This window comes from Macrobrachium nipponense, chromosome 24 (assembly GCF_015104395.2).
Source record: "Macrobrachium nipponense isolate FS-2020 chromosome 24, ASM1510439v2, whole genome shotgun sequence".
NCBI lineage: Eukaryota > Metazoa > Arthropoda > Malacostraca > Decapoda > Palaemonidae > Macrobrachium > Macrobrachium nipponense.
The window spans coordinates 12,818,669-12,841,302 of record NC_061091.1 but is presented as its reverse complement, the minus strand read 5'-3'; the positions used below and the strand labels follow the sequence as shown (position 1 = coordinate 12,841,302).

Here is a 22,634-nt window from a genome sequence, read left to right as displayed (position 1 = left end):
CAATAACCAACCCTTTCAGTTCCTTTTACCTAAGAGAAGTGGGAGCGCAATGACCTGGACCTGACAAGTATATGTTTATGATACTTGTTTTGGACTACACGTACTGACTTGGTGGCATGTGGTCATTCGGTACAAGGCCAGACAGAAATGAACTAGACAAACTTGGCATATAGGCCAGGGACCAAAAGTACCATTTTGTTACAGGGAGAGGGGCCTTTGGTTAAAAAAATCTCACCACCACTGATGTTGATTATTCTTGAGACAAATTATAGCAAAAGTCTTCAAGTTTGATCTGAAATGTTATTCAAACCTGCCCAAACATTTTGCTGTACTATGTACCCAAACAGATGTGGGAGATGACATCATTTTATTTTACATTTGGTCACTAAGTATGCAAATGAAGATGACATGCACTATCTAAATTAAGCATAATGTTTACTTCTTTATAAATGTAATTTACTGAACTTGTAACATATCTAAATTTTATTGGACTCTTATGAAGTTTTGGAATGGTATAGTGCATGAAAGGTGAATTATATCAAGAAGGTACCACTTAATATAACTTATGCATGTCTGCAAACAATTATGGTACAGGTCTAAATTTAGACCCTAAGTTTAAAAGACTAATAACATCATCATTAACATTATCTACATTGCCTGTTATTATATGTTCATGAAAATCATCCTTAAACCTACTGCCTTCACATGACCACAGAATACTACATCATTTGTAATGTATTTAGCAATCTTCGTATTAATAAAGCTAATTTTACTAAACTTTTGTGATAATGTTCATGTTGTTTTGGGGTATGTGATTTTTAGAAGAAATTAACTCAGGATTACAAATTACTTCAAGAATATCTAGAGTATCGATAAATTCATGATCACACTTTCCAATTGAGTACTTATAAATTATAAATTTTAGTTTTGATGTTGAAGTTTATAAGTAGGACAATTATCAAACCTTGTAAAAGGCCACAGTCAAAATAACAATGTTGAAAATTGTATTTTTCCTAACTAAACAAACCTGAGGTCCTTTACAATAGGAATGTAACTTGCGGCAGCTGGAACTGGTCGTAAGCTTCGAACAAGGGAGTTCGGTAGTTGACTGCTTGTCTGACAGTCCGCTCACCGCGCGACTGGGAGGTGAAGATCCACTTTGCTTTAGGCCCAGGAAAAACAGAGTGAGGGGTGGCATGAGGTGGGACTATGTGTAAAGGACCTCAGGTTTGTATAGTTAGGAAAAATACAATTTTCAACAAATTGTTATTTGTTCCGATACGAATACAAACCATCGGTCCTTTACAATAGGAAGACTCACTTCTTGGTGGGTGGAATCTGAGTCTTATGAACAGACTGGTGTTTGTTCAACCTTGGTTCCCTCCCTAGTCGTAAGAGCAGAGGGAGGGATCCTAGCCTCTGCCCAATGATCAGGGTATGTACCGCAGGATCAATGGTCAGACCTCTGGACCCAAGTAATAAGAGGGAGGCAAGCGTACCTCTTAAAACTAGCAAGCAAGAACTTGTTCCTATTGCAAGAGGCAATATGAAGTCATGGGTTTGTCTCTTGTTGGCTTCCACTTCACCCCCCTTGTTGGGGGAAGTGGGGGATAATCACTCCTAGCTACCCTAATGAAAGGGATAGGATGAGGCTCGGTCGAGTCGCTCACCTGCATCGCCTCCTGTTCTAGCGTAGTGACGACCGCGTCCCTCTGCCCACAGGTAGAGGGAGAGAAAAAGATGGGGAAGAGAAGGCCAGTCACACTCTCATTCACTCGTCCATTCATGTAGTCACACTAGGATGCGGTGCTGTTCTGTCCGCTCGGGTGCTGGGTAAGCTACACGTGTTGAGCAGCCACCACGGGTCCCAAGGAAAGTGTCCAAGGACCTGTGGGCTATATCCCGAAGGTAGAAGGAGGTGAAGATGGTCTGGTTGGACCAGACCCCTGCCTTCAGGACCTGCGCCACGGAGAAGTTCTTGCGGAACGCAAGGGAAGAACCAATACCTCTGACTTCGTGGGCTCTCGGACGAAGGGTACGGATGTCGTTGCTATCATCAGCTTCGTAAGCCCTCCTGATCACCTCACGCAGCCAGAAAGTGTTTTCTTGGATACTTCTTTCTTGATCACCCCGGTGCTAACGAAGAGGCGTCGACACTCAGGCCTGAGGTGCCGAGTTCTCTTCTCTTCAGATAGCGCCGTAGTGCCCTCACAGGACAAAGCAGCATCTCATCCGCATAGTTGTCGTTGAAGTCCATTAGGGAGGGGATTGTGAAAGACTCGAACTGGTCATCAGGGACTGAAGGATTCCGAGTCTTCGCTACGAAGTTCGGGACAAAATCGAGCGTCACAGATCCCCATCCCCTGGAATGCTTGACATCGAAGGAAAGACCATTAAGTTCCCCTACTCTCTTTGCCGATGCCAGGGCCAGCAAGAAGAGGGTCTTGAGGGTCAGATCCCTGTCTGACAACTCTCGGAGTGGCTCAAAGGGGCTTCGAGTTAGACTCCTAAGGACGAGAGTCATGTCCACCCCTGGGCCTTAGTTCCCTGGGTGGGCAAGACCTCTCGAAGCTCCTCATAAGCAGGGAGATCTCGAACGAATTAGAGATATCCACTCCCCTCAGTTTCAGGACTAGGGCAAGGAGATCTCGAACGCGTTCGAGATGTCCAATCCCCTCAGCTTTAGGACTAGTGACAGGGCGGCTCTATATCCTTTGACTGTGGGGACGGAGAGGAGCTTGTCTTGGCGAAGAAACACGAGGAAATCCACTACCTGCTTAAGAGTGGCTCTGAGAGCGAGATAGACCCCGTCTATGACACCAACCACAGAAGACGGCCCACTTTCCCTGGTACACAGCTGCAGAAGACTGTCTGATGTACCCAGCCATCTCTGTTGCTGCTCGGCGAGAAAAGCCTCTTGCTCGCAAGAGATGGTGGATAACAGCCAGCCGTGAAGATGTAGGGACTGGACTGACTGGTGGTACCATTCCACGTGTGGCTGGACGAGAAGGTTGTGCCAAGGGGGAATCTCTCTCGGTGCTTCTGCAAGCAGAGCCAGCGTTTCCGGGTTGAAGAGCGTCCTCTGCAGCTGCCCATGGGTTCGGCACAGCCGAGAAGAAAACCTGAAGTTTTCTGTTGTGCCGGGTGGCGAACAGATCCACTACTGGACGCCCCCACAGGTTGAAGAGCCTTTCCGCCACGTCTGGGTGTAGGGACCATTCGGTCCTTATCACCTGATCCCGACGGCTGAGCTTGTCTGCTACTACATTCCTCTTGCCTGGAATGTAGCGGGCTGACAGCTCTACTGAGTGGGCCACGGCCCACTCGTGCACCTGCAACGTCAATTGGTGCCACGGGAGGGACACTAGGCCCCGTTTGTTGACGTATGCCACTACTGTGGTGTTGTCGCACATCAGCACCACCGAGTGTCCCACCAAGCGGTCCTGGAACTCTTGGAGAGCAAGGAACGCTGCCTTGAGCTCCAGGACGTTGATGTGAAGGTGCTTGTCGTGACGATCCCACACTCCTGCAGCCAGCACCTCCTCCAGGTGTGCACCCCATCCCTCAGTGGATGCGTCTGAAAACAGCAACATCCCTGGGGGGGGGGAGTGCTGAGAGGCACTCCCTTTAAGAGGTTCCTGTCGTCCAGCCACCAGGTTAGGTCCTGCCTCACCTCCTCCGTGAGGGACACGGGGAAGTACAGTGGGTCTCTTGCCTGTGACCAACTCTCCTTTAGTCTCCACTGGAGAGACCGCAGGTGAAGACGCCTGTGAGGGACTAACTTCTCGAGTGACGACAGGTGGCCGATCACGACTTGCCACTGCTGAGCTGGCTGTTCTTGCCGAGACAGGAACTGGTAGGCTGCCTCCCTGAATCTGCTGATCCGCAAGTCTGCGGGGAAGACTCGCCATGCTACTGTGTCGATCAGCATACCCAGGTAGTTCATCCTCTGCTTGGGCTCGAGATCGGACTTCTCGAAGTTCACCACGATCCCCAGATCGCAGCAGAACTCGAGAAGTCGATCCCTGTCCTGTAGCAACTGCAAGTGGGAGCTTGCCAGGACCAACCAGTCGTCGAGATACCTCAAAAGACGTATCCCTGATGAGTGGGCCCAAGCAGACACCAGAGTGAACACTCGTGTGAACACCTGTGGGGCGGTTGAGAGACCGAACCAAAGTACCCTGAATTGGTACACCGTCCCGTCGAGGATGAAGCGGAGGTACTTCCTGGAGGATTGATGGACGGGTATCTGGAAATACACGTCCTTCAAGTCCACCGAAAGCATGAAGTCGTTCTCCCTGATGGAGTCGAGCACAGATCGTGCAGTCTCCATTCCCCCCCACTTCCGGCAGCAGGTGAAGGGGAACGCCGTCCCTAGCGTTTCCCGCCTCTCTTTGACTTCTTCCCAGCTCCCCCTCGTGGGAAGGAGGGCTGGGAGGAGGGCTGGGAGGAGGGCTGAGGGCGACCGCTCCAGGAAGAAGTCGAAGGCAGAGTTTTTCCCCTAGGCTTCGACAATGCAATCGTCTTAGCCACAGAGGAAGCACTAACCAAGCTCTTAGGCTTGGCCGCAGTCGATTGAGGCTGCCCAGATGCCTTCGAGACTGCCTGGTGGACTAGACGGTCACTGTCATCGGTGCGCCGTCGTTCCACCGCAGCGTCCACCATCTCTCCTGGAAAGAGAGAGGAGGAACTCCGCACCGGTCTGTTGCGAAGACCCAATGCTGCCTCACGCCCAGCCGCCCTGGTCACTTGGGTGAGGACTGTGTCCCTACGCCGAAGTACCAGGTTGGCCCACAGGTTTGCCGTCTGATGGGCTAGGTAGGAGATGGCTCTACCTCCAGACTGGCGCAGTCTCCCGAAAGCCGGGTCACCTTCGGGAGAGAGGTTTTCCGAGGTGGACGCGACCTTAGACACCGTGAGGGACCACAGGTCTAACAGGAGACTGCCTGGAATGGCGGTGGATTCCAGTGCAAGTGCCTCTTGCTGCGAGAACCATAAGTTCTCCGACAGGAGCTGCTGCAGAGACACCCCTGGAGTTAGCCTAGCTAGCTCCGGGTTAACCTGTTTGGGTGGCATAGGATCCTCCGATGGCACATACAATCTCCTCTGTCGCAGTAGAGGCGGAGGAAGTAGCTTGGAAGACCTGCCGGACCGTAGCGAACCCTCCTGTCCGGAGACAAGAGAGTCCACCTGGCCCAGCACTGAGTCAGCCAGAGCTGATCGTGGCAGACCCACCGTCGTCTTGGGTTCCTTCTTAGGACCCCAGAACGACTCGAGCCAGGACGTGGGCTCAGAAGGTGGGAGCGGCAATCCTTCCCCGAGGTCGTTGTGCTGACGAATCAACACAATAACCTCTGCAAACGACCTCTGGATCTCGGGAGTGACTGCCTCTTGAGGAGTAGGACCGTCAAGTCCCTCCAACAAGAACACCTCTCGAGTCCCTCCTTTGGAAGGAGGAACTGCGATAGACCCCTCCCAGTCTCCTCCTGCTACTTGCGCATACGACCTGGTCAGTCCTAAGACCATGCCTGGCTCGTAGGGCGTCGTGGTTGGACCGTGAGGAGCGCCTCACGATCACTCCGGATCGCCTCGCTCTTCCCGGTGTGACCCGAGGAAGTTGAATGGATCGGGGAGGAAGACCTGACGCTCCCCCCATGCCCACCGGCAGAACCGGCGTGCTTGGGGGGCTGCAGGCGATCGCCAACCCTCAAGGGGGATCGAGCTGCTGGCCTGGTCACGCGGCTCTCCTGGGGAAAGCGGCTGGACCAAGAACAGCGGCTCCGGTCCCGTACGTCAGAGGAGCTGCTGCTGGTCCCCCTACCCACCGGGTCCCAGAGGGAGCGGCAGTCAGGGGACCTGCAGAGACAACTGTCGCGGTGAGAGCGGTGCCAGTCCTCACGGCACGTCGAGCCGCCCGGCTGGTTCCAGCGACCGAGGGGACCTCTTGCTAGCCTCAGGCCGCAACCGGTCTGGGACAGTCGCGTCAACCCTGGTCACCTGCGGATCGCCACGAGAGCGATCGCTGGCCTGGCGGGAGTCACCTGAGCGACCCTCGCCAGTCTTCCGCTCCGTGCCTTGGTCCTGGCGCCGAGTGAACTCGGAAGCCTGAGCCTTGGCTGTACGGTCACCCGCAGGCAACCGTACACTCTGTACCTCTCGCGAACAAGAGGCCGAGACGGAACCTGGTGTAACGGCAGAACCCCTAGCACCAGGTGAGGAAGTACCGGTGTTAGCCGGTACCCCTCTCATTCCCGTCTACTTCTTCCTTGAGAGACGGGGCCCGCTCCCGAAGGAGCGGGAGGACCAGCGGAAGAACCCCCCGTCACACCAGAGTGAGACGGGCCCTTATAAGTTCCCGAAGGAGACTTCTTAGGGGGGGAGGAGGCTGCCTTCTTCTTCCTCGACTGTGAAGCCTTGGAAGTCGAAGGGGAAGAAGCGGCAGCAGGCGACGACGAAGACGACGACGACACCTTCCTCTTCTTCTTCGTCAGCTTCCTCAGGACAGACGTCAGGCCCTCCATCCAGGACGGAGCCAGGTGTACACAAGGTGAGGAGGGGCGGCATACCCCGGGGTCGAGACTGTGGTAGTGGTGGTGGTCACCGGTCCATGTGTGACCGGAGCAGCACCCGCCAGGTGATGCAACAGCCCCCGAACACACTGTGTCCCCTGGAGGTCCAGCAAGAACCATATTTGGCCGAGGTCGTCGCCCACAGCAGGAGCACCTGAGGAGGCAAAGGTCGGGTTAGTAGTTCCCCCTCGCCGGGGGGGGGGGGACAAGTCCCACCCCGAACGAACGGAAGACCCCGAGTACAGCTGGATGTCGGGGTACCTCGCCCCCTCCCCCATGCTCGACGGATCGGGCGAAGAGAAGGAGCGAGACCCCCCCCCCCGAAGGGGAAGGAGCCATATACGGGAGCTGAGATGGCGGCAGGAAGGAAGACGACGTGTCTATGACGAAGGGAGTCGCCGGAGAACCTTCCGAGGACTCCCTGGCAGCCTTACGTCGCTTCCTCCTCCCCTCATATCGCACCCACTGCTCCTCCAACCAAGATACACATAAATTACAAGGCTCGGCACGAGAGCATTCGCGCCCTCGGCACCGAGCACACAAATCATGAGTATCCACTTCAGGAAACGAGCGGAAGGCCCCACACTTACGGCCCTCCACACCAGGGCACACTCTGCTGCTGATGGGGGGGCGTGGGGAAATCTCCAGCTCATGGGAATCCCTTATTCACCAATGTTAATAAAAATACACACACGTACTTACAGTAGTATTTTCAATCACACTACACAGCAAACCAAGTTTGAGAGACAAAGCATACGACAAAAGGCGGGCAGAGAGAGGTGGAGAACACATCTGCCAACCAGCATGGCCGAAAGCAAAGTGGATCTTCACCTCCCAGTTGCGCGGTGCGCGGACTGTCGGACATTGCTTACGACCGGTTCCAGCTGCCGCAAGTTACATTCCTATTGTAAAGGACCGATGGTTTGTATTCGTATCGGAACAACTATTGTTTTAACATAATCAACTAATTTTGTACATTTGCTATCTATATCCAAGATTTTTTCCTTTAACAAATCTTACTAAATTATCCATATTAAGAGCAGTATTACAGTATTAATCAAATCTTATAAAATTATGTAAATATTCATTAAAATTAACATATTTATTACTAGTTCAACCATTGTCAAAACAATTCATGAGGAATAAAAGTTTTATTAATACTGAGGTTGATGAACTATTATTAACTCCATCATAAAGTCCACAGATAAGCATTTTTCAACTTTACAATATAAGAACTTTTTACCTCTAGTCAACTATCATTATCAATAACATCATCAAGAATAATGATATTAGCATGTTTAAAGGTACGTCTTTTTAAATGTATACTGTATTATCATATTTGTTGTGACAGCCATTGTTATCAAAATTATCACCACAGATTCCCATGATTATTAATTCTCAAGTGTAAGGGGGAACCAGACAGCCATACAAATTTAATGCCACATATATTTAATTGAATAAAGGTATTTCTGATCTTTACAGGCAGGTCCCTAGTATATCCAGTACTCATGAAAGCAGGACATTATCTTGTAACTTTATTCTTTACACTTTTCATCATGTAGGTAAATACTGGGTGGGGGTAGAGGAATTCATACAAGAAGAAGTAACAGAATATATTAAAACTAGCTATAAGGATAACAATCAAACTAAATAAAAGGAAAGCTGAGAAATACAATAGAATACTAAGAAAAAGATATGACATTGCTACATCATAGACAACATCTGTTGTAAATTTCTTTATCAGAATGTTAAACTTACAATACATAGTTGACTTGAATAGTTTTATCAATCCTTCCTTCACCAGTTTCGCCAATGATTTTATAGGACGTTCCAGGAATCTTATTTAACTATACTATTTGCATTATACTGCTTCCCTCTTCCCTTTGTATCTTTTCTGACTTCTAGTCTCATCCCTGTTTACAACATATTTCATATACCTATTCATCTCATTAGACTGGTTTTGCAGGTGTCTTTATGAAATTACTTGGAAGTTTTCTGTCTTTTGCAAAGACAAGAAAAAACTAGAATCTTTTATCCAGCTGCAGCCAGTTCGTCTATGAAAATGTTGTAGATGTCAGGTAAAAAATATCTGTATATACTGTGTGCATTACATCTGAACACAAAACACTACATATTCAAATTTCAACCAATTATGTACTAGCACATTACCTGTCAAACATAGTTTTTAATATGTTATACGAACTAAGGTAGCGTTGATCATTAATTCTGGATGTATTTTTCCACAGATTTCGAATTTGACGCCATCTCTTTAAGTGTTCTGTCAACAACACTCCAACAGGGGTATTATCAGGATTCTGAAAATTAAAGAGCAAAAATTAATAAAATTACAATGTATTTAAAATAACTTTCATTACATAATTGAAAACACTTTCTTTAATCATGCTTCACTGCCAAGAACACAACAGTGTTAGCTGAAAACACTCATCAGTTAAATTATCCAAACTTCCTTGTTGATTTATTTATGTAAAGCTGTTGCCAACTTGTTGCATAAGCTGCTCAATGCATACTTGGTTATTGTAAATGATATTATAGAAGTCCTTGTCTAGAATGCAATATAGGATTTAGGTCAAAGGCTAAATGCTGGCATGTAAGAGCCCATTCAGCACTTCAACAGAAACTGACAGTAAAATTATTTGAAATTTTTAACAGGAGGAAAACCTCACAGTTGTACCAAGAATCAATTGTTAGGAGAGGGTGGAAAATAAGGTGGAAGAAAGGGAATATGAAAGGAGGTACAGTAAAGGGCTGGAAAGGATTGCAGCTAGGGGCCAAAGAGACATTGCAAAGAACCTTAAGTAATGCCTACTGTGCACGGTATGAGGTGCACTGAGAGCACTAACCCCCTATAGAGACAAGTTCCTTGTGAGTTTCATATTAGGAATTGAAATATAAAATTTTGGCCAAAGGCCAAGAGCTGTTTCAGGTAATCAAAGCTATGTTGTTAACACTCCCTATCAAAATGGAACATCAATGGCTACCTTGCCAGAGCTTGCAACTCAGTATTCTGCCAGTTATGCTCCAAGATTCCAAGGTGGGATTTCTGGGGTGAACTACACATTGATTTTAAGGATTTCCTGGTCAGGTATAATTTCCTTTTTTTTTCCACCCTGGAACTAGCCTATAATCAAGTTCAACATTTAAAGGCTTATCGAGCACAAATAACAGAAGCACTTCCCAAAAGATACTTGGGCAAGTGAGTGTTCCAAGGAACTGCTCACAGCAAGGTTAGGCACAAGTAAGCTTTTTTAATGAAATGTAATACATACAATCAGCAATAATGTACACTAATCCTTTATATTTAAGCCAAAGTTAAACCTGGCATAGCATTATCTCATCTTCATGAAAGCTTCCACACAGGGAATTCCTGTTTTCTATGTGGATTCCTTTCTTATATTCACAAGCCTAATAGTACTGCAATGCTTATTAGTATTCACAAAAATTCAATTGTATGTCTATATAGGACACTTTCTCAACAACTTTTCACTGATATGTAACTTGTAACCAAAGAATGAGCACACTGATAGATAAAAAAGCATCAAACAAAACCATATGCAAATTAAATTATCTTACTCTCAATGTGCTTTGTATCTTTCTTAAGAAAAACATTTAAAAGAGGAGAGTGAGCTGCTATTTTGGGGAGAAATGATATTGTTATGATACAATAAAGTTTTATACATACTTACCTGGAAGATATACATAGCTATTGACTCCGTCGCGCCGACAGAATTTCGAATTTCGCGCACACGCTACAGGTAGGTCAGGTGATCCACCGCGCTGCCGCTGGGTGGCAGGAATAGGAATCACTCCCGTTTTCCATCAGATTTTTTCTACACCATCTGTCTCCTGAGGGGAGGCTGGGTGGGCCATTTAATTGTATATATCTGCCAGGTAAGTATGTATAAAACTTTATTGTATCATAACAATATCATTTTTATACATTCAACTTACCTGTCAGATATATACATAGCTGATTCACACCATTGGAGGAGGGAAAAGACAGCTAATAACTTATTATTAATAGGTGTTAGTTTTTCCAGACCTCTGAGTCTCAAGTAGACTCTTCTCGGGCTGGTAGCTAATAACTGATTTAAACAGAAATCACAACAATCGTTGTAGGTAATAATTAAATAAAACCTTGATTCCTACCTGTTTAGACTGAAGACTTCATGGTTAATGCCCAGGAGTCTGCTTAGTCTCAAAAGCCTCAGCAAGATATTGATCTATTGCTAAGAGTTCTTGTAGGTCTGCCAAAGGGGTCTTATCCACTTACTTGGCCGATCCTATAAGGGCTATGTCAAAGGGTTTCAATCCACTTATATGACAAGAACCTTTTTCCTAAGGAGCACAATCCCGATCCCGATCACCTTAACCTAACAAAATGTTATTTCTAAGATTGCAATGAGTCATCTCCGAACTCCTTGCAAACAACCAAAAACAACCAATACTTTACACATAATCTTCTATGAAAAATAAATAAAAGTAAATAAAAATAAACAAAAATAATTTTATTTTATACTACCTCGCTTCTAAGACCTATTCACATTCTCTTACCGTCAAAAGCACTAAAGGCCGCCTGTGCGACATCAAGTACTCCTGTCAGCAGAAAATCTTGATACTGTCTCAAAAAGTGAGGTTCATGTACGAATTTAGACAAGGTCTTTAGTACCACTCCTTTTAAAAGGCACATTTCTAGCTCCTTACTGGCAAAGGCCACGGCCGCCTGTGCGACACCAAGCACTCTTACCAGCAGTAAGCCACAAACCTGCCTCAAAAGTGGAGATTTACGTAATCAAAGACACAGTCTCTATCCAAGCCTATCCTGTAAGATAAACTCACAGTTCCTTACCTAAACAAGGTCATGGCCGCCTGTGCAACATCTAACCGTCAGGTAAGAAATTTAGAGCCCATCCCAAAGGTATGGTTTGGAAATATTAGACTTTTATTAAAAGTTAAGGATCGGTATGCGTCCTCAGTCCCAGCACTGTATCCGCAGACACAAAAGGACCTAGAGAGAAGCACTTGTCATAGGTAACTTTAACATCTCTAAGATAGTGGGATGCGAATACCGAGTTGCATCTCCAATAGGTCGCATTAATAATATCCTTCATGGACATATTCTTTTGGAAAGATAATGATGTTGCCACGGCTCTTACCTCATGAGCCTTAACTTGTAATATTTTAAAGGACTCCTCTGCACATTCGCTATGAGCCTCCTTAATCACACTTCTAATAAAATACGCTAGCGCATTCTTGGACATTGGCCTTTTCGTGTCCCGAACTGCGCACCATAAACTTTGTTTACATGCCCGCAGCTCTTCTTTCTTTTTAAGATAGAACCTAAGAGCTCTAACTGGGCATAAAGTTCTTTCAATCTCGTCTCCTACTAATGTTGAAAGACTTTTTACTTCAAAACTCCTTGGCCAGGGTTTCGAAGGGTTTTCATTTTTTGCCAAAAAATAGAGTTTGGAAAGACATGGGCTGCGTCTTTCTTAAAACCCACCCGGGAATCTAGGGCATGGATTTCACTTATTCTCTTAGCCGTAGCTAAGGCTATGAGAAAAATACACTTTCTCGTCCAGTCTCTGAACAAGGCACGGTCGGGAGGTTCAAATTTTTCCGATGTAAGGAATTTGAGTACAACATCCAGATTCCAGCTTGGAGTAATTGCGGATATAGATTTTGAAGTTTCGAACGATCTTATTAGATCGTGCAAATCTTTATCCTCTGCTAAGTTCAAACCTCTATTTCTAAATACCGCTGAGAGCATACTTCGGTATCCCCTTATGGTAGACACGGAAAGATTGGATTCTTCTCTCAGGAATAACAGAAAATCTGCTATATTGGTCACAGAGGTATCAGAGGAGGACAGTTTATTCTTCCTACACCATCTTCTGAACACATCCCACTTCGATTGGTAGACCCGAATAGTTGACGATCTTCGGGCTCTAGCAATTGCTTTCGAAGCCTTGCTTGAAAAGCCTCTTGCTCTAACCAATCTTTCGATAGTCGAAAGGCAGTCAGAGCGAGAGCGGGGAGGTTTTGATGGAACCTCTCGAAGTGGGGTTGTCTGAGAAGATCTATCCTGTTTGGAAGAGATCTTGGGTAGTCTACTGTCCATTCCTGTACCTCTGTGAACCAATCTTGGGATGGCCAAAACGGGGCGATGAGAGTTAGTCTCGTCCCTGTTGATGCTACGAACTTCTTCATTACTACTTCTAGCAACTTGAATGGAGGGAAAGCGTAAGCGTCGAGTCCCGACCACTCCAGTAGCATGGCATCCACCGCTATCGCTCTCGGGTCTTCTACTAAGGAGCAGAAGTTCTCTATCCTTTTTGAAAGGAACGTCGCAAATAAATCTATCTGCGGTCTTCCCCACAGGTTCCAAAGACTTTGGCAGACTTGTTCGTGCAGAGTCCACTCGGTGGGGAGAACTTGGTTTGTCCTGCTGAGCCTGTCTGCTCTGACATTCCTTTCCCCTTTTACAAATCTGGTCAGGAGGGTGATATTCCTCTCCTCCGTCCATGTCAACAGATCCTTCGTTATCTCGAATAGGGAAAACGAGTGCGTCCCCCCTTGCTTTTTGATATAAGCCAACGCCGTGGTGTTGTCTGCGTTGACTTGCATCACTTGATTTTTTACTTCTGACTCGAAGAATTTTAATGCCAGAAACACTGCATATAGCATATAGTTCTTTGGCATTTATATGCCAGTCCTTTTGTTCTTTCTTCCATTTGCCAGAGACTTCTCTTGCCCCTAGAGTCGCTCCCCATCCCGTCTCTGAAGCGTCTGAGAACAAGATTTGGTTTGGGTTCCGAACCTCTAGGGACACTCCCTCGTTCTTTTTGAGTGGGAGTAGCCACCACTTTAGGTGTTTCTTCGCCTCTATTGTTACCGGAAAAGTGTCCGACAGATGGCCCTTCTTCCAAGTCCATGATTTCTTTAGGAAGAATTGAAGAGGCCGCAGATGAAGTCTTCCTAGTGACACAAGTTGCTCCAGGGAAGAAAGAGTCCCTAGAAGGCTCAGCCACTCCCTGGCTGAACTCCTGTCCTTCTTTAGAAAGGATGTCACTTTCTGAATCCCTCGAAGAATCCTTTCTTGGGACGGGAAAACCCGAAAATCCCGAGAATTCATCTGAATCCCCAAATAGACTAAGTCCTGACTGGGGATCATCTGCGATTTCTCGAGATTCACGAGAAGTCCTAACGATTTTGTCAATTCGAGTGTCTTCTTCAGATCCTCCAAACATTGTTCCTGGGATTTTGCTCTTATCAGCCAATTGTCTAGGCAAAGAGAGACGCTTATGCCTTTCAGGTGTAGCCATCTGGCTACGTTCCCCATCAGGTACGTAAATACCTGTGGAGCCGTGGAGAGGCCGAAGCACAAGGCCCTGAACTGGTAGACCTACCCTTGTATCACAAACCTGAGATACTTCTTTGATGACGGGTGAATAGGAACGTGAAAATAGGCATCCTGCAGGTCTAGAGAGACCATCCAGTCTCCTCTTCGCAGGGCTGAGAGTACCGAGGCAGAAGTCTCCATCGAGAACTTTTTCTTTTCCACATACTTGTTCAGGATGCTCACGTCCAAGACTGGCCTCCATCCTCCAGATGCCTTTGGTACTAAAAATAGGCGGTTGTAAAACCCCGGAGAGGAAGGATCCTGAACCTCTTCTATTGCCTCTTTGTCCTTCATTCCTATCACCATCTGAAGAAGTGTCTCTCTCAGAACAGGGTCCTTGTACTTCGCCGACAGTTCCTTTGGGGAATTTGACAAAGGTGGTTTGTCTTGAAATGGTATAATGTAACCTTTCCCCAAGACTGCTAGCGTCCAAGGATCGGCTTTCCTTATCGCCCAAGCTCCTACGAAGTTTAGGAGTCTGGCCCCTACAGATGTTTGGAGGACTTCGCTGCTATTTTGCTCTCTTGAAAGACCGAAAGGAGGACCTTCCTCGCTTTTCTGCTGTCTTCCTTTTTGTTGGAGGACGAGAGGTGGAACCTCTCCGAAAGGGCACTACCGGAGTACGAGTAGTCTTTCTCGCCACTGGTACTGCTGGTCTCGTTTTCTTGGAGGATTGCACTAATAGATCTTGGGTTGCCTTTTCAGCAAGCGACTTTGAAATCTCCTTCACCAAGTGTGAAGGAAAAAGGTGATCCAAGAGAGGAGCGTACAAAAGGCTGACCTTTGTGAAGGAGATACCGCTTTGGTTAGAAATGAACCAAATAATGATCTCTTCTTCACTACTCCTGATCCAAATAGAGATGACAATTCTCCCGAACCATCTTGAACTGCCTTATCCATGCAGGATAACATGCAATGTAACACTTCAGGCTCCAAAAAGTTTGGTTCATTTGCCTTCTTGGCCAGCACTCCAAGGGACCAATCCAAGAAGTTAAATACTTCTAGTACATGGAAAAGTCCCTTAAGGTGCTGATCCAATTCTGACATGCTTAAATATGCTTTAGCTGTGTTCAAAGCATGTCTCCTTGATGCTTCAACCAAACTCGAAAAATCCGCCACTGCGGAAGATGGAAGCATAAGCCCCATCACTACTTCTGTCCTATACCATATCCCTCTCCTACCTCCTAGCTTACATGGAGGAGAGCAAAAAACTCTTTTGAGCTTCCTTCTTCACCTTCAACCAATTATTCAATGATTGAATAGCCTTTTTCATTGATATGGCTGGCTTCATTTTCAAATACGAAGAAGATTTAGGAATCTTCGTACTCGAGAACAGAGATCTTGGAGAAGGAGGAGCTGCAGGGCTTAGAGAGTCTCCAAATTCTTGAAGGAGAAGAGAGGCTAACACTTTATAATTAGATACCCCCTCATTGTTCGGGGTTTCTTCCTCCGACACTTCATCCAACTCCATCATAGAAGATCTATTCCCTTTAGGAGAAATACTCCTAGAAGGAGAAAGACTAACAGATCTAGAAGCTCTCCCTTTCCTTTCCACTAAATCATTCTTAGACATTGAAGTCGAAACTGTAACCTTCAATGTACTAGGTTGCTTCCTTGAATTAGGGCTTCTATTTGTAGGAGACTCGCTATCTGAAGACATCACATGCCTCAATAAGGATCTTCTGTTACTCCTTACAACTTCTCGCTCTTCCAGCTCTTCCCGTTCAGCTGGCGCCTTGCGCCTGGCTGGCGCTTCACGCTCGGTTGACTCCTCTCGCGCGGCTGGCGCCTCGCGCTCGGCTAGCGCTTCGAGCCTGGTTGGCTCCTCTTGCGCGGCTGGCGCCTCGCGCTCGGTTAGTGCTTCGCGCCTGGTTGGCGCTTCGCGTCTGGCTGGCGCTTCGCGGCAGTCTGGCGCTTCTCGGCAGTCTGGCGCTTTGCGCCTGGCTGGCGCTTCTCGCCTGGCTGGCGCTTCTCGCCTGGCTGGCGCTTCTCGCCTGGCTGGCGCTTCGCGCCCGGTTGGCGCTTTGCGGCTGACTGGCGCTTCGCGCCTGGCTGTCTCATCACACTTGGTCGAATCCTCGCGCGCGGCTTGCGCATCGCGTCTGGCTAGCGTCTCGCGCGCGGCTGGCGCTCCAGTCGTTTCCTTAGAGAAACTTCTCTTAATAGTTAAAGGATGTTCTGAAGAGTAGTCCTTATCTGAATCATCATGTCCTGATGTCGGATAGCGCCTGGTTAGCGCTTCGCGCCTGGCTGGCACATCGCGCCTGGCTGGCTCTACGCGCCTGGCTGGCCCCTCGCGCTTAGCTGCTAGCTCTTTGCGGTTGACTGGCGCTCCACGCCTGGCTGGCGCCTCGCGCCCCGAATGCGCGGGTCTGTGATAAATAGACCCCTCATCCGAAGAAGAATCTTCTTTTCTGGGAGGCTGATAGTAAGGATTTTTTTACCTCTTAACTGGAAGATTAATATCCTTTCTTCTTGGAGGATCTCTGGAAAGAACTCCGACAAGAGAAGCAATAGACTCTTGCATATCCTTCAATATTTTAGTCGTTTCTTCTCTTTGATCAAAACGAGAGGAAGGAGAGCATTCTTTCTCCATTCTCCACGACTTAGCGGGAGAAGGCAAAACTTTTGCTTTCTTGATTTCCGTCGGGGAATCCTCCGAAAAACGTTCCGGACTCGAGTTTATCCCCGATTCTTCCCAGATCCTCTTCAGGGGACGAGAACGATCCGCTGATCTCCATCCTCTTTTAGGTGAGGAATTCTCAGATGACGAAAAACAATCACGTAGAACGCTTTTTCTAATGCGTTCTCTGGCAGTCTGTGGTGTTACAGATTCTGCCGAAGAGACGTCTGACTGGTGGAGATTCTCCACAACCTCCGTAAGGCTTTTGACATTCTTTCTCCTCTGGGCTTGGGAGCTTGAAAGAGGTCTAGGCCTGGGAGCGTTGTGAAGCCAATCAGACGCCTCCTCCACTTCACTGGGGAAATTCACATCACTTTCCACAGCACTAACACTTTGTTTACCTTCTATAGCAGCCATTTTACGCTCCATTTTCATAAGCGCTGCTTTAAGGCTTGCGATCTCCGAAGCAGAGTCCGTAGGATCTGCATTAGGAGAAGGTCCTGAAATATTAGAAGGAGCGTTCATAATGTTAGAGGAGGGTACAATATTACTCACCAAACCACTTGAAGATAGAGAGCTAGGCTTGGTTTTGGAAGATGACTTCCTTAACCGGTCTTTCTCTAATTTCTTTAAATAAGAAGTTAGAGACTTCCACCCGTCAGCACTCAAACTCTCACATTCATGACAAGTGTTATCTATAGAGCATTCATACTTCCTGCATATTTTACATACAGTGTGAGGATCAACCGAAGCTTTCGGCATTCTCACCTTGCACCCTTCATTCACACACATTCTCACCACACTTCCAGAATCAGACATCATGATGAAAATTCCAAACCAAAATCCAAATAACGGTCCACAAATAGCGTATGCCAGTACAACGATCCAAATACGTCACCAAAGGGTCCAAAACGAAGATCAATTGTAATTCAAAAACGAAATCCAGCCGGAGATACCAACAACGATGTTGCCAGTATGGCCGACAGAAAAATCTGATGGAAAAACGGGAATGATTCCTATTCCTGCCACCCAGCGGCAGCGCGGTGGATCACCTGACCTACCTGTAGCGTGTGCGCGAAATTCGAAATTCTGTCGGCGCGACAGAGTCAATAGCTATGTATATATCTGACAGGTAAGTTGAATGTATAAAATATGCCTTTTTTTATTCAATAAGAGGAGAGAGCACTTAATTTACCACATTGTCATGAACATAGTAGCCATTGGTACAGTTTGATGCGCAATGAGTATAGGTTCCACAGTCATTAATCCCTTGATGTACTGCACAACGTTCTTTTAGCAATTGATAATCATACTCATATTTGCATGTTTAACACAATTTAAAATCAAAAAGGGTCTGCAAATGATGTGCACAGGCTAGAAATGTAAAAAGGATCCTAGCTTCCAAGCAAGTGCAGGTTGATCCCTTGTGCCAGAAAATGTAAAAGTAGACTATCCAAACGACCATATCTGATGATGGCCACTGGAATATTGCCTTGACCCTTTGAGGTTCATATGTTGTCATGCACATTCCGTTTCCTGACTTCAAATAACATAATCTGAAGAATAAAAAACAAAATTCAACCATAAATGTTTTGATCTCAAGTGGCATAGGATGAAGAATGGTTTAACCTACACCTCTCATGCAAGCATGTTATTCTGAGTGAGTTATTGTTTAAGCAGCCATTTTTTTTCCAAATACAATAACTAACATAGGTACTATTATCACTGGATGGAATTTTTCATGGTGTAAAACAAACTTATAACTGTCCATTATGTCTTTAAATAGCTGATAAAGTAAAGAAATTTATGTTCTCAGCTAACTTCAGCACATCATTCTGTTCTTTTTCTGTTTGCTAAAAGGAGTATCCTACAAACGTAGTGAGATATAAGTGTATATATTTAATGGGGCTGTGATGAAACAGTCTCCTGTAATCTAAAAGTATACTGAAAAACAAGATGGGCCAAAATAAAATTAATCATCACAAGATAAGATTTTTTTAAGAATGATAAAGTTTTTATCATTGCTTGTTAATACTATGGAGATAGCCTGGCAAAGAAAGAACTTGTTGACACTAGGATAACAACAAAATAACTTACATTAATATCAAGTCTGGCATCTGTGTTTGGAAGTGGTTCAGGAATCCGTGGATCTACCCTTGTTATATCTTCAGGCCACATTTCTGGGCTGGGCAGTTTCGTAATTATGGCAGGTGGACCATCTGGTAATATTTCAGAGACATAATCTTCCTCTTGAGTGTTGACTGAACTGTCATAAGGTTCATTTCTTGGACTTCCTGGTTCCTGCCTACAGATATTCTCATATTAGATATAAAATAAGACAGAACTCTCTGTATGTGAGAAAATAAAACTAAGCTTAATACAATAACACTAAAGTAACAGTGAAATATTCAATCCCATACAAAACCAATTTTCTAATACGTATATATAGTGTGCATACTACCAGTAAACTGACCTTTATTGACAGTCTTGCAACAAATGGGTAAACTTCATGTCTATTACAAGATTTTGCATTTCGCATTTCTCTAGCAACCTTTTTCCCTCATTTTAAAAATAAAAACTTCACAACACCTTTGATATCAATTATCTGCTAAGGATTACCAACATTCAACCATCCTTTCCAATATGTATTAGTTCTCTGAAAACCTCTAGAAATTCTATCTTTTATGTGTTCTGCTCTATCAATATTTCACTTCTAATTTCTATGTTTGTGGCTTTCCTCTCTGCCTTCATAGAACTATCTTGTCTGGAGTAATTTAAAGATTCTTTCTATACTCAAAGTGGGCCCAAACTGAGTTATTTTCTAACTACAGTATAATCATTCATCTTCTTCAAAATCATTTATACGTACGTACATCCTAACATGTTTCCTCCAGAGAAGTCTACTCTAAGAAAAATGAAATTTTTATAATAAAACAGTTTTAATCATACTTACTAAGTTATTATATAGCTAAGTGCTTCACTCACCCAAAATTTGCGTGTCGCACTAATTTTTTGCTTTGTTTTGGCTAGGTAACAATGCACAGCACACTTTCGGGGAAAGAGGAACCACTTGGCAAAGAGCTCAGTTTGTTTTATGCCACTAAAAAGAAAATCCATGCTATGGGATGGAGGGTGGGCTCTGATTATATGCATATAGTACTGTAATTTATTTCTATATCATATTAGTTATGAAATTTATAAAACAATACTAAGCAAAAAGACATTTGTGTAATCCTTAAAATATCAATCACCTAATACTACATATGTAAGGATATGCAAATACATCTGCTTCCACCTATGCCTTTCACATGGTGACTTGGTAATATTGAGTAATGATGATTATGATGGCATAACACAAATAATATACTGATCCAGCTACAATTAACAGAAATCTTGTGAGTAGGTCACCTGTTCAAAGAAAATTTAATTCATCATACAATTTACAATTTAATTATTTTGACAACAAATTCAGCAGAGAAATGTAGCATAAATCAATCAATCAATCACTTCCTGTGGTACCCATGGGGATGCATAAGGCCTTGATGAACTCACGCCCCCACATTCTGTCCTGGGCTAACTCAAGATCTCCCCAGCAATCATCCCCAGTTTCCCACCTCATTGTCCTCAACCACATCTCCTTTGGCCTACTGCCACCTCTCCTACCAAGGGCAACCTACCCCCGTGTATCTCGTAATATTCCATCTTCTATACAAATGGCCTAGCCATTTCCAGCATGAGTAGTACCTAACGCATTCTCTAATTCTGTTATTTGATATCCTATCTCTCTAATTAATTCATAATATTCTTTTGCACGCCTCACTTTCAAATGCTAAAATTTATTATCCTAAGTCACTGTAATGTACCATGACATATGCCCATAAATCAAAATACTCCTAACCATTACCATCGTCGATGACCTAAGTTGTTGTAATGCCATGGTACATTTTTGCATCAATCAATCAATGTATCAATCAACCATTACCATCTAAACGTTGATTTTTGTATGCACAGAAAACTACTACTATTTCAAATATTTCTAAACATTCCCATTGGCTGATGAGCCTTTTCTCGTCTTTCCATAAATTCTGTGCGCAGAGAACCATCCTTATTTAAGTAAGTACCTAAATATTTCAGCTTAGCCACCTGCTTACAACCATGCCTTCAATTAGACAATCCTATGCATTTTCAATATTCATATTCATAAAGCAAGAAATTCATAGTCTAGGAAACAAGACTAAGTGTTAAAATCACACCAGACAGCACAAAAGTGCCACCATTAGGAGTACAAACTGAGATACCTGGATGCTTACTCAGAGAGATGGAATTCAGAACTCTCTCTCCTTTAGGGACATGTCTGATATTTATGCCATCAGGAGTTTACATACAAAACTTTGCACATAATTTTCAAATTTAATAACAAAAGAACTCACTTGACATTTAAACTAGAGTTATGCGGCTGGTTGATCATCCACGCTCTGCATATAGGATACAGTGGGGCACTTAGCTCAAACTGAGCTAGGTCAACGCTGCGGTCAAACATCCTCATGACAAATGTATGATGGAAACCAGAGTCTCTTAGGTCTATTTCTTTTCTCCTTCGCTTTCTTGGGGGTCTTGTTGTTCGGCCACTTTGCAGTCCAACTTTTGAGCTATAAAATAACAAGATACAATTTACATGAACTCACTTTATTTCATAATGAATTGATATCTATGGTAACAAAATTAACTTGGAAATCCCACCAAACCTTTACTTTTGCCAAACCATTATGGGACATCACATAATGCAACAAGAATACATATGTACTAACCAAATGAAGTAACCAACTGTTCACACATTATATGAAACCATTACTGTTCATTAAAAAAATTAAAATATGAGAAAATCATCATTTACTCACAATACAACTTTTGATTTATCATCAGATTCATTCTCAGAATCTGATTCTTCATCCTTCTGGAGAAGTCCCTGAAGGGCAGCATCAAACCTCCCTCGTGCTGCATCAACATCCCCTCCTGAAGAGCAGAGATAATGTATAAAACTGATGGAACAAAATATACAAAATATTCCCGCATCATACATACCTCACCAGTTAAACAAACCAATCAATCATAATTAGCCTTAATTCACAGTGTCTAATTCCCCATCCACGTAGCATCTTAAGCCTTGAAGAAGAAAGGACAGTTACAAAATCAACAAAGGAGTAACTGTGGGCACATGCACACAGTAACCTATTGGTGATGCTAAAAGCATAAAAACAACAATTAAAATAATGTATCCAAAAACAATCTAAAACCAATAAAATATAAAAAATATGGTAATAGTACATGACATTCTAGTTCCCATATGCGGTCAAATGGCAGTGGTAATTCTTGGGATCTTATTCCAACATGTGCTTACATGCATGTTATTTGCACTGTATTTGTCTTGAATAATTAGTGTCATTCTTCAAAGAAAGTTAAGTGCTATTGCTAAGGAGAATACAGGCAGTCCCCAGGTTACATAGGGGGTTCTGTTTCTATGCCGCAACATAAGCCAAAAAAACAACACCCAAGACATCACTGAAAATCGTTCGTAAGAAAACCTTACTTTCCATCTTATGGGTGTCTTAAAAAAACAACGTAACCTGCACTTTGACTGAGGTTTTCATATTTAAAAAAAAAAAAGGGCAAAATTAACAATTCTGTCATTTTGAAGCCGCATTAAAGTTCCAGTCTTCACCATACTGGTGACATAAACCCAAAATACGCACTTTAACCTGGGAAATAACTTTTGATGAACATATTTGAAGAGCGACATAACCTCGGAATAACGTAAGCCAAGTCCAACATAACCCTGAGGCTGTCTATAGTGCTATTCTACAGGAAAATAAGGTGGCTATGATAAAATTCCACATAAACAGTGAAATAATTTTGCCAGAGCTCCTTCTCTTTGCTTGAGCTGGACAATGGTATCAACAATTGTTAGGGATGGAGCACTGATGTCTAGGATACTGCTCCATGGATGAAGGACACATCATCAACT

The 22,634-nt window shown here is 44.6% G+C and overlaps 1 protein-coding gene across 1 annotated transcript in view; it reads right to left on the bottom strand.

The window, feature by feature from the left end:
• LOC135205452 (protein lin-37 homolog) overlaps window positions 1–22,634 on the bottom strand; it is an 82,492-nt gene that overhangs the window by 707 nt on the left and 59,151 nt on the right. The window contains exons 2-5 of the mRNA XM_064236056.1: window positions 21,511–21,625; window positions 21,043–21,261; window positions 18,710–18,917; window positions 8,739–8,884 (exon numbers count right to left, since the gene is read on the bottom strand). Coding sequence (XP_064092126.1) covers window positions 8,739–8,884; window positions 18,710–18,917; window positions 21,043–21,261; window positions 21,511–21,625 — 688 coding nt within the window. The remainder of the gene's footprint in view (window positions 1–8,738; window positions 8,885–18,709; window positions 18,918–21,042; window positions 21,262–21,510; window positions 21,626–22,634) is intronic.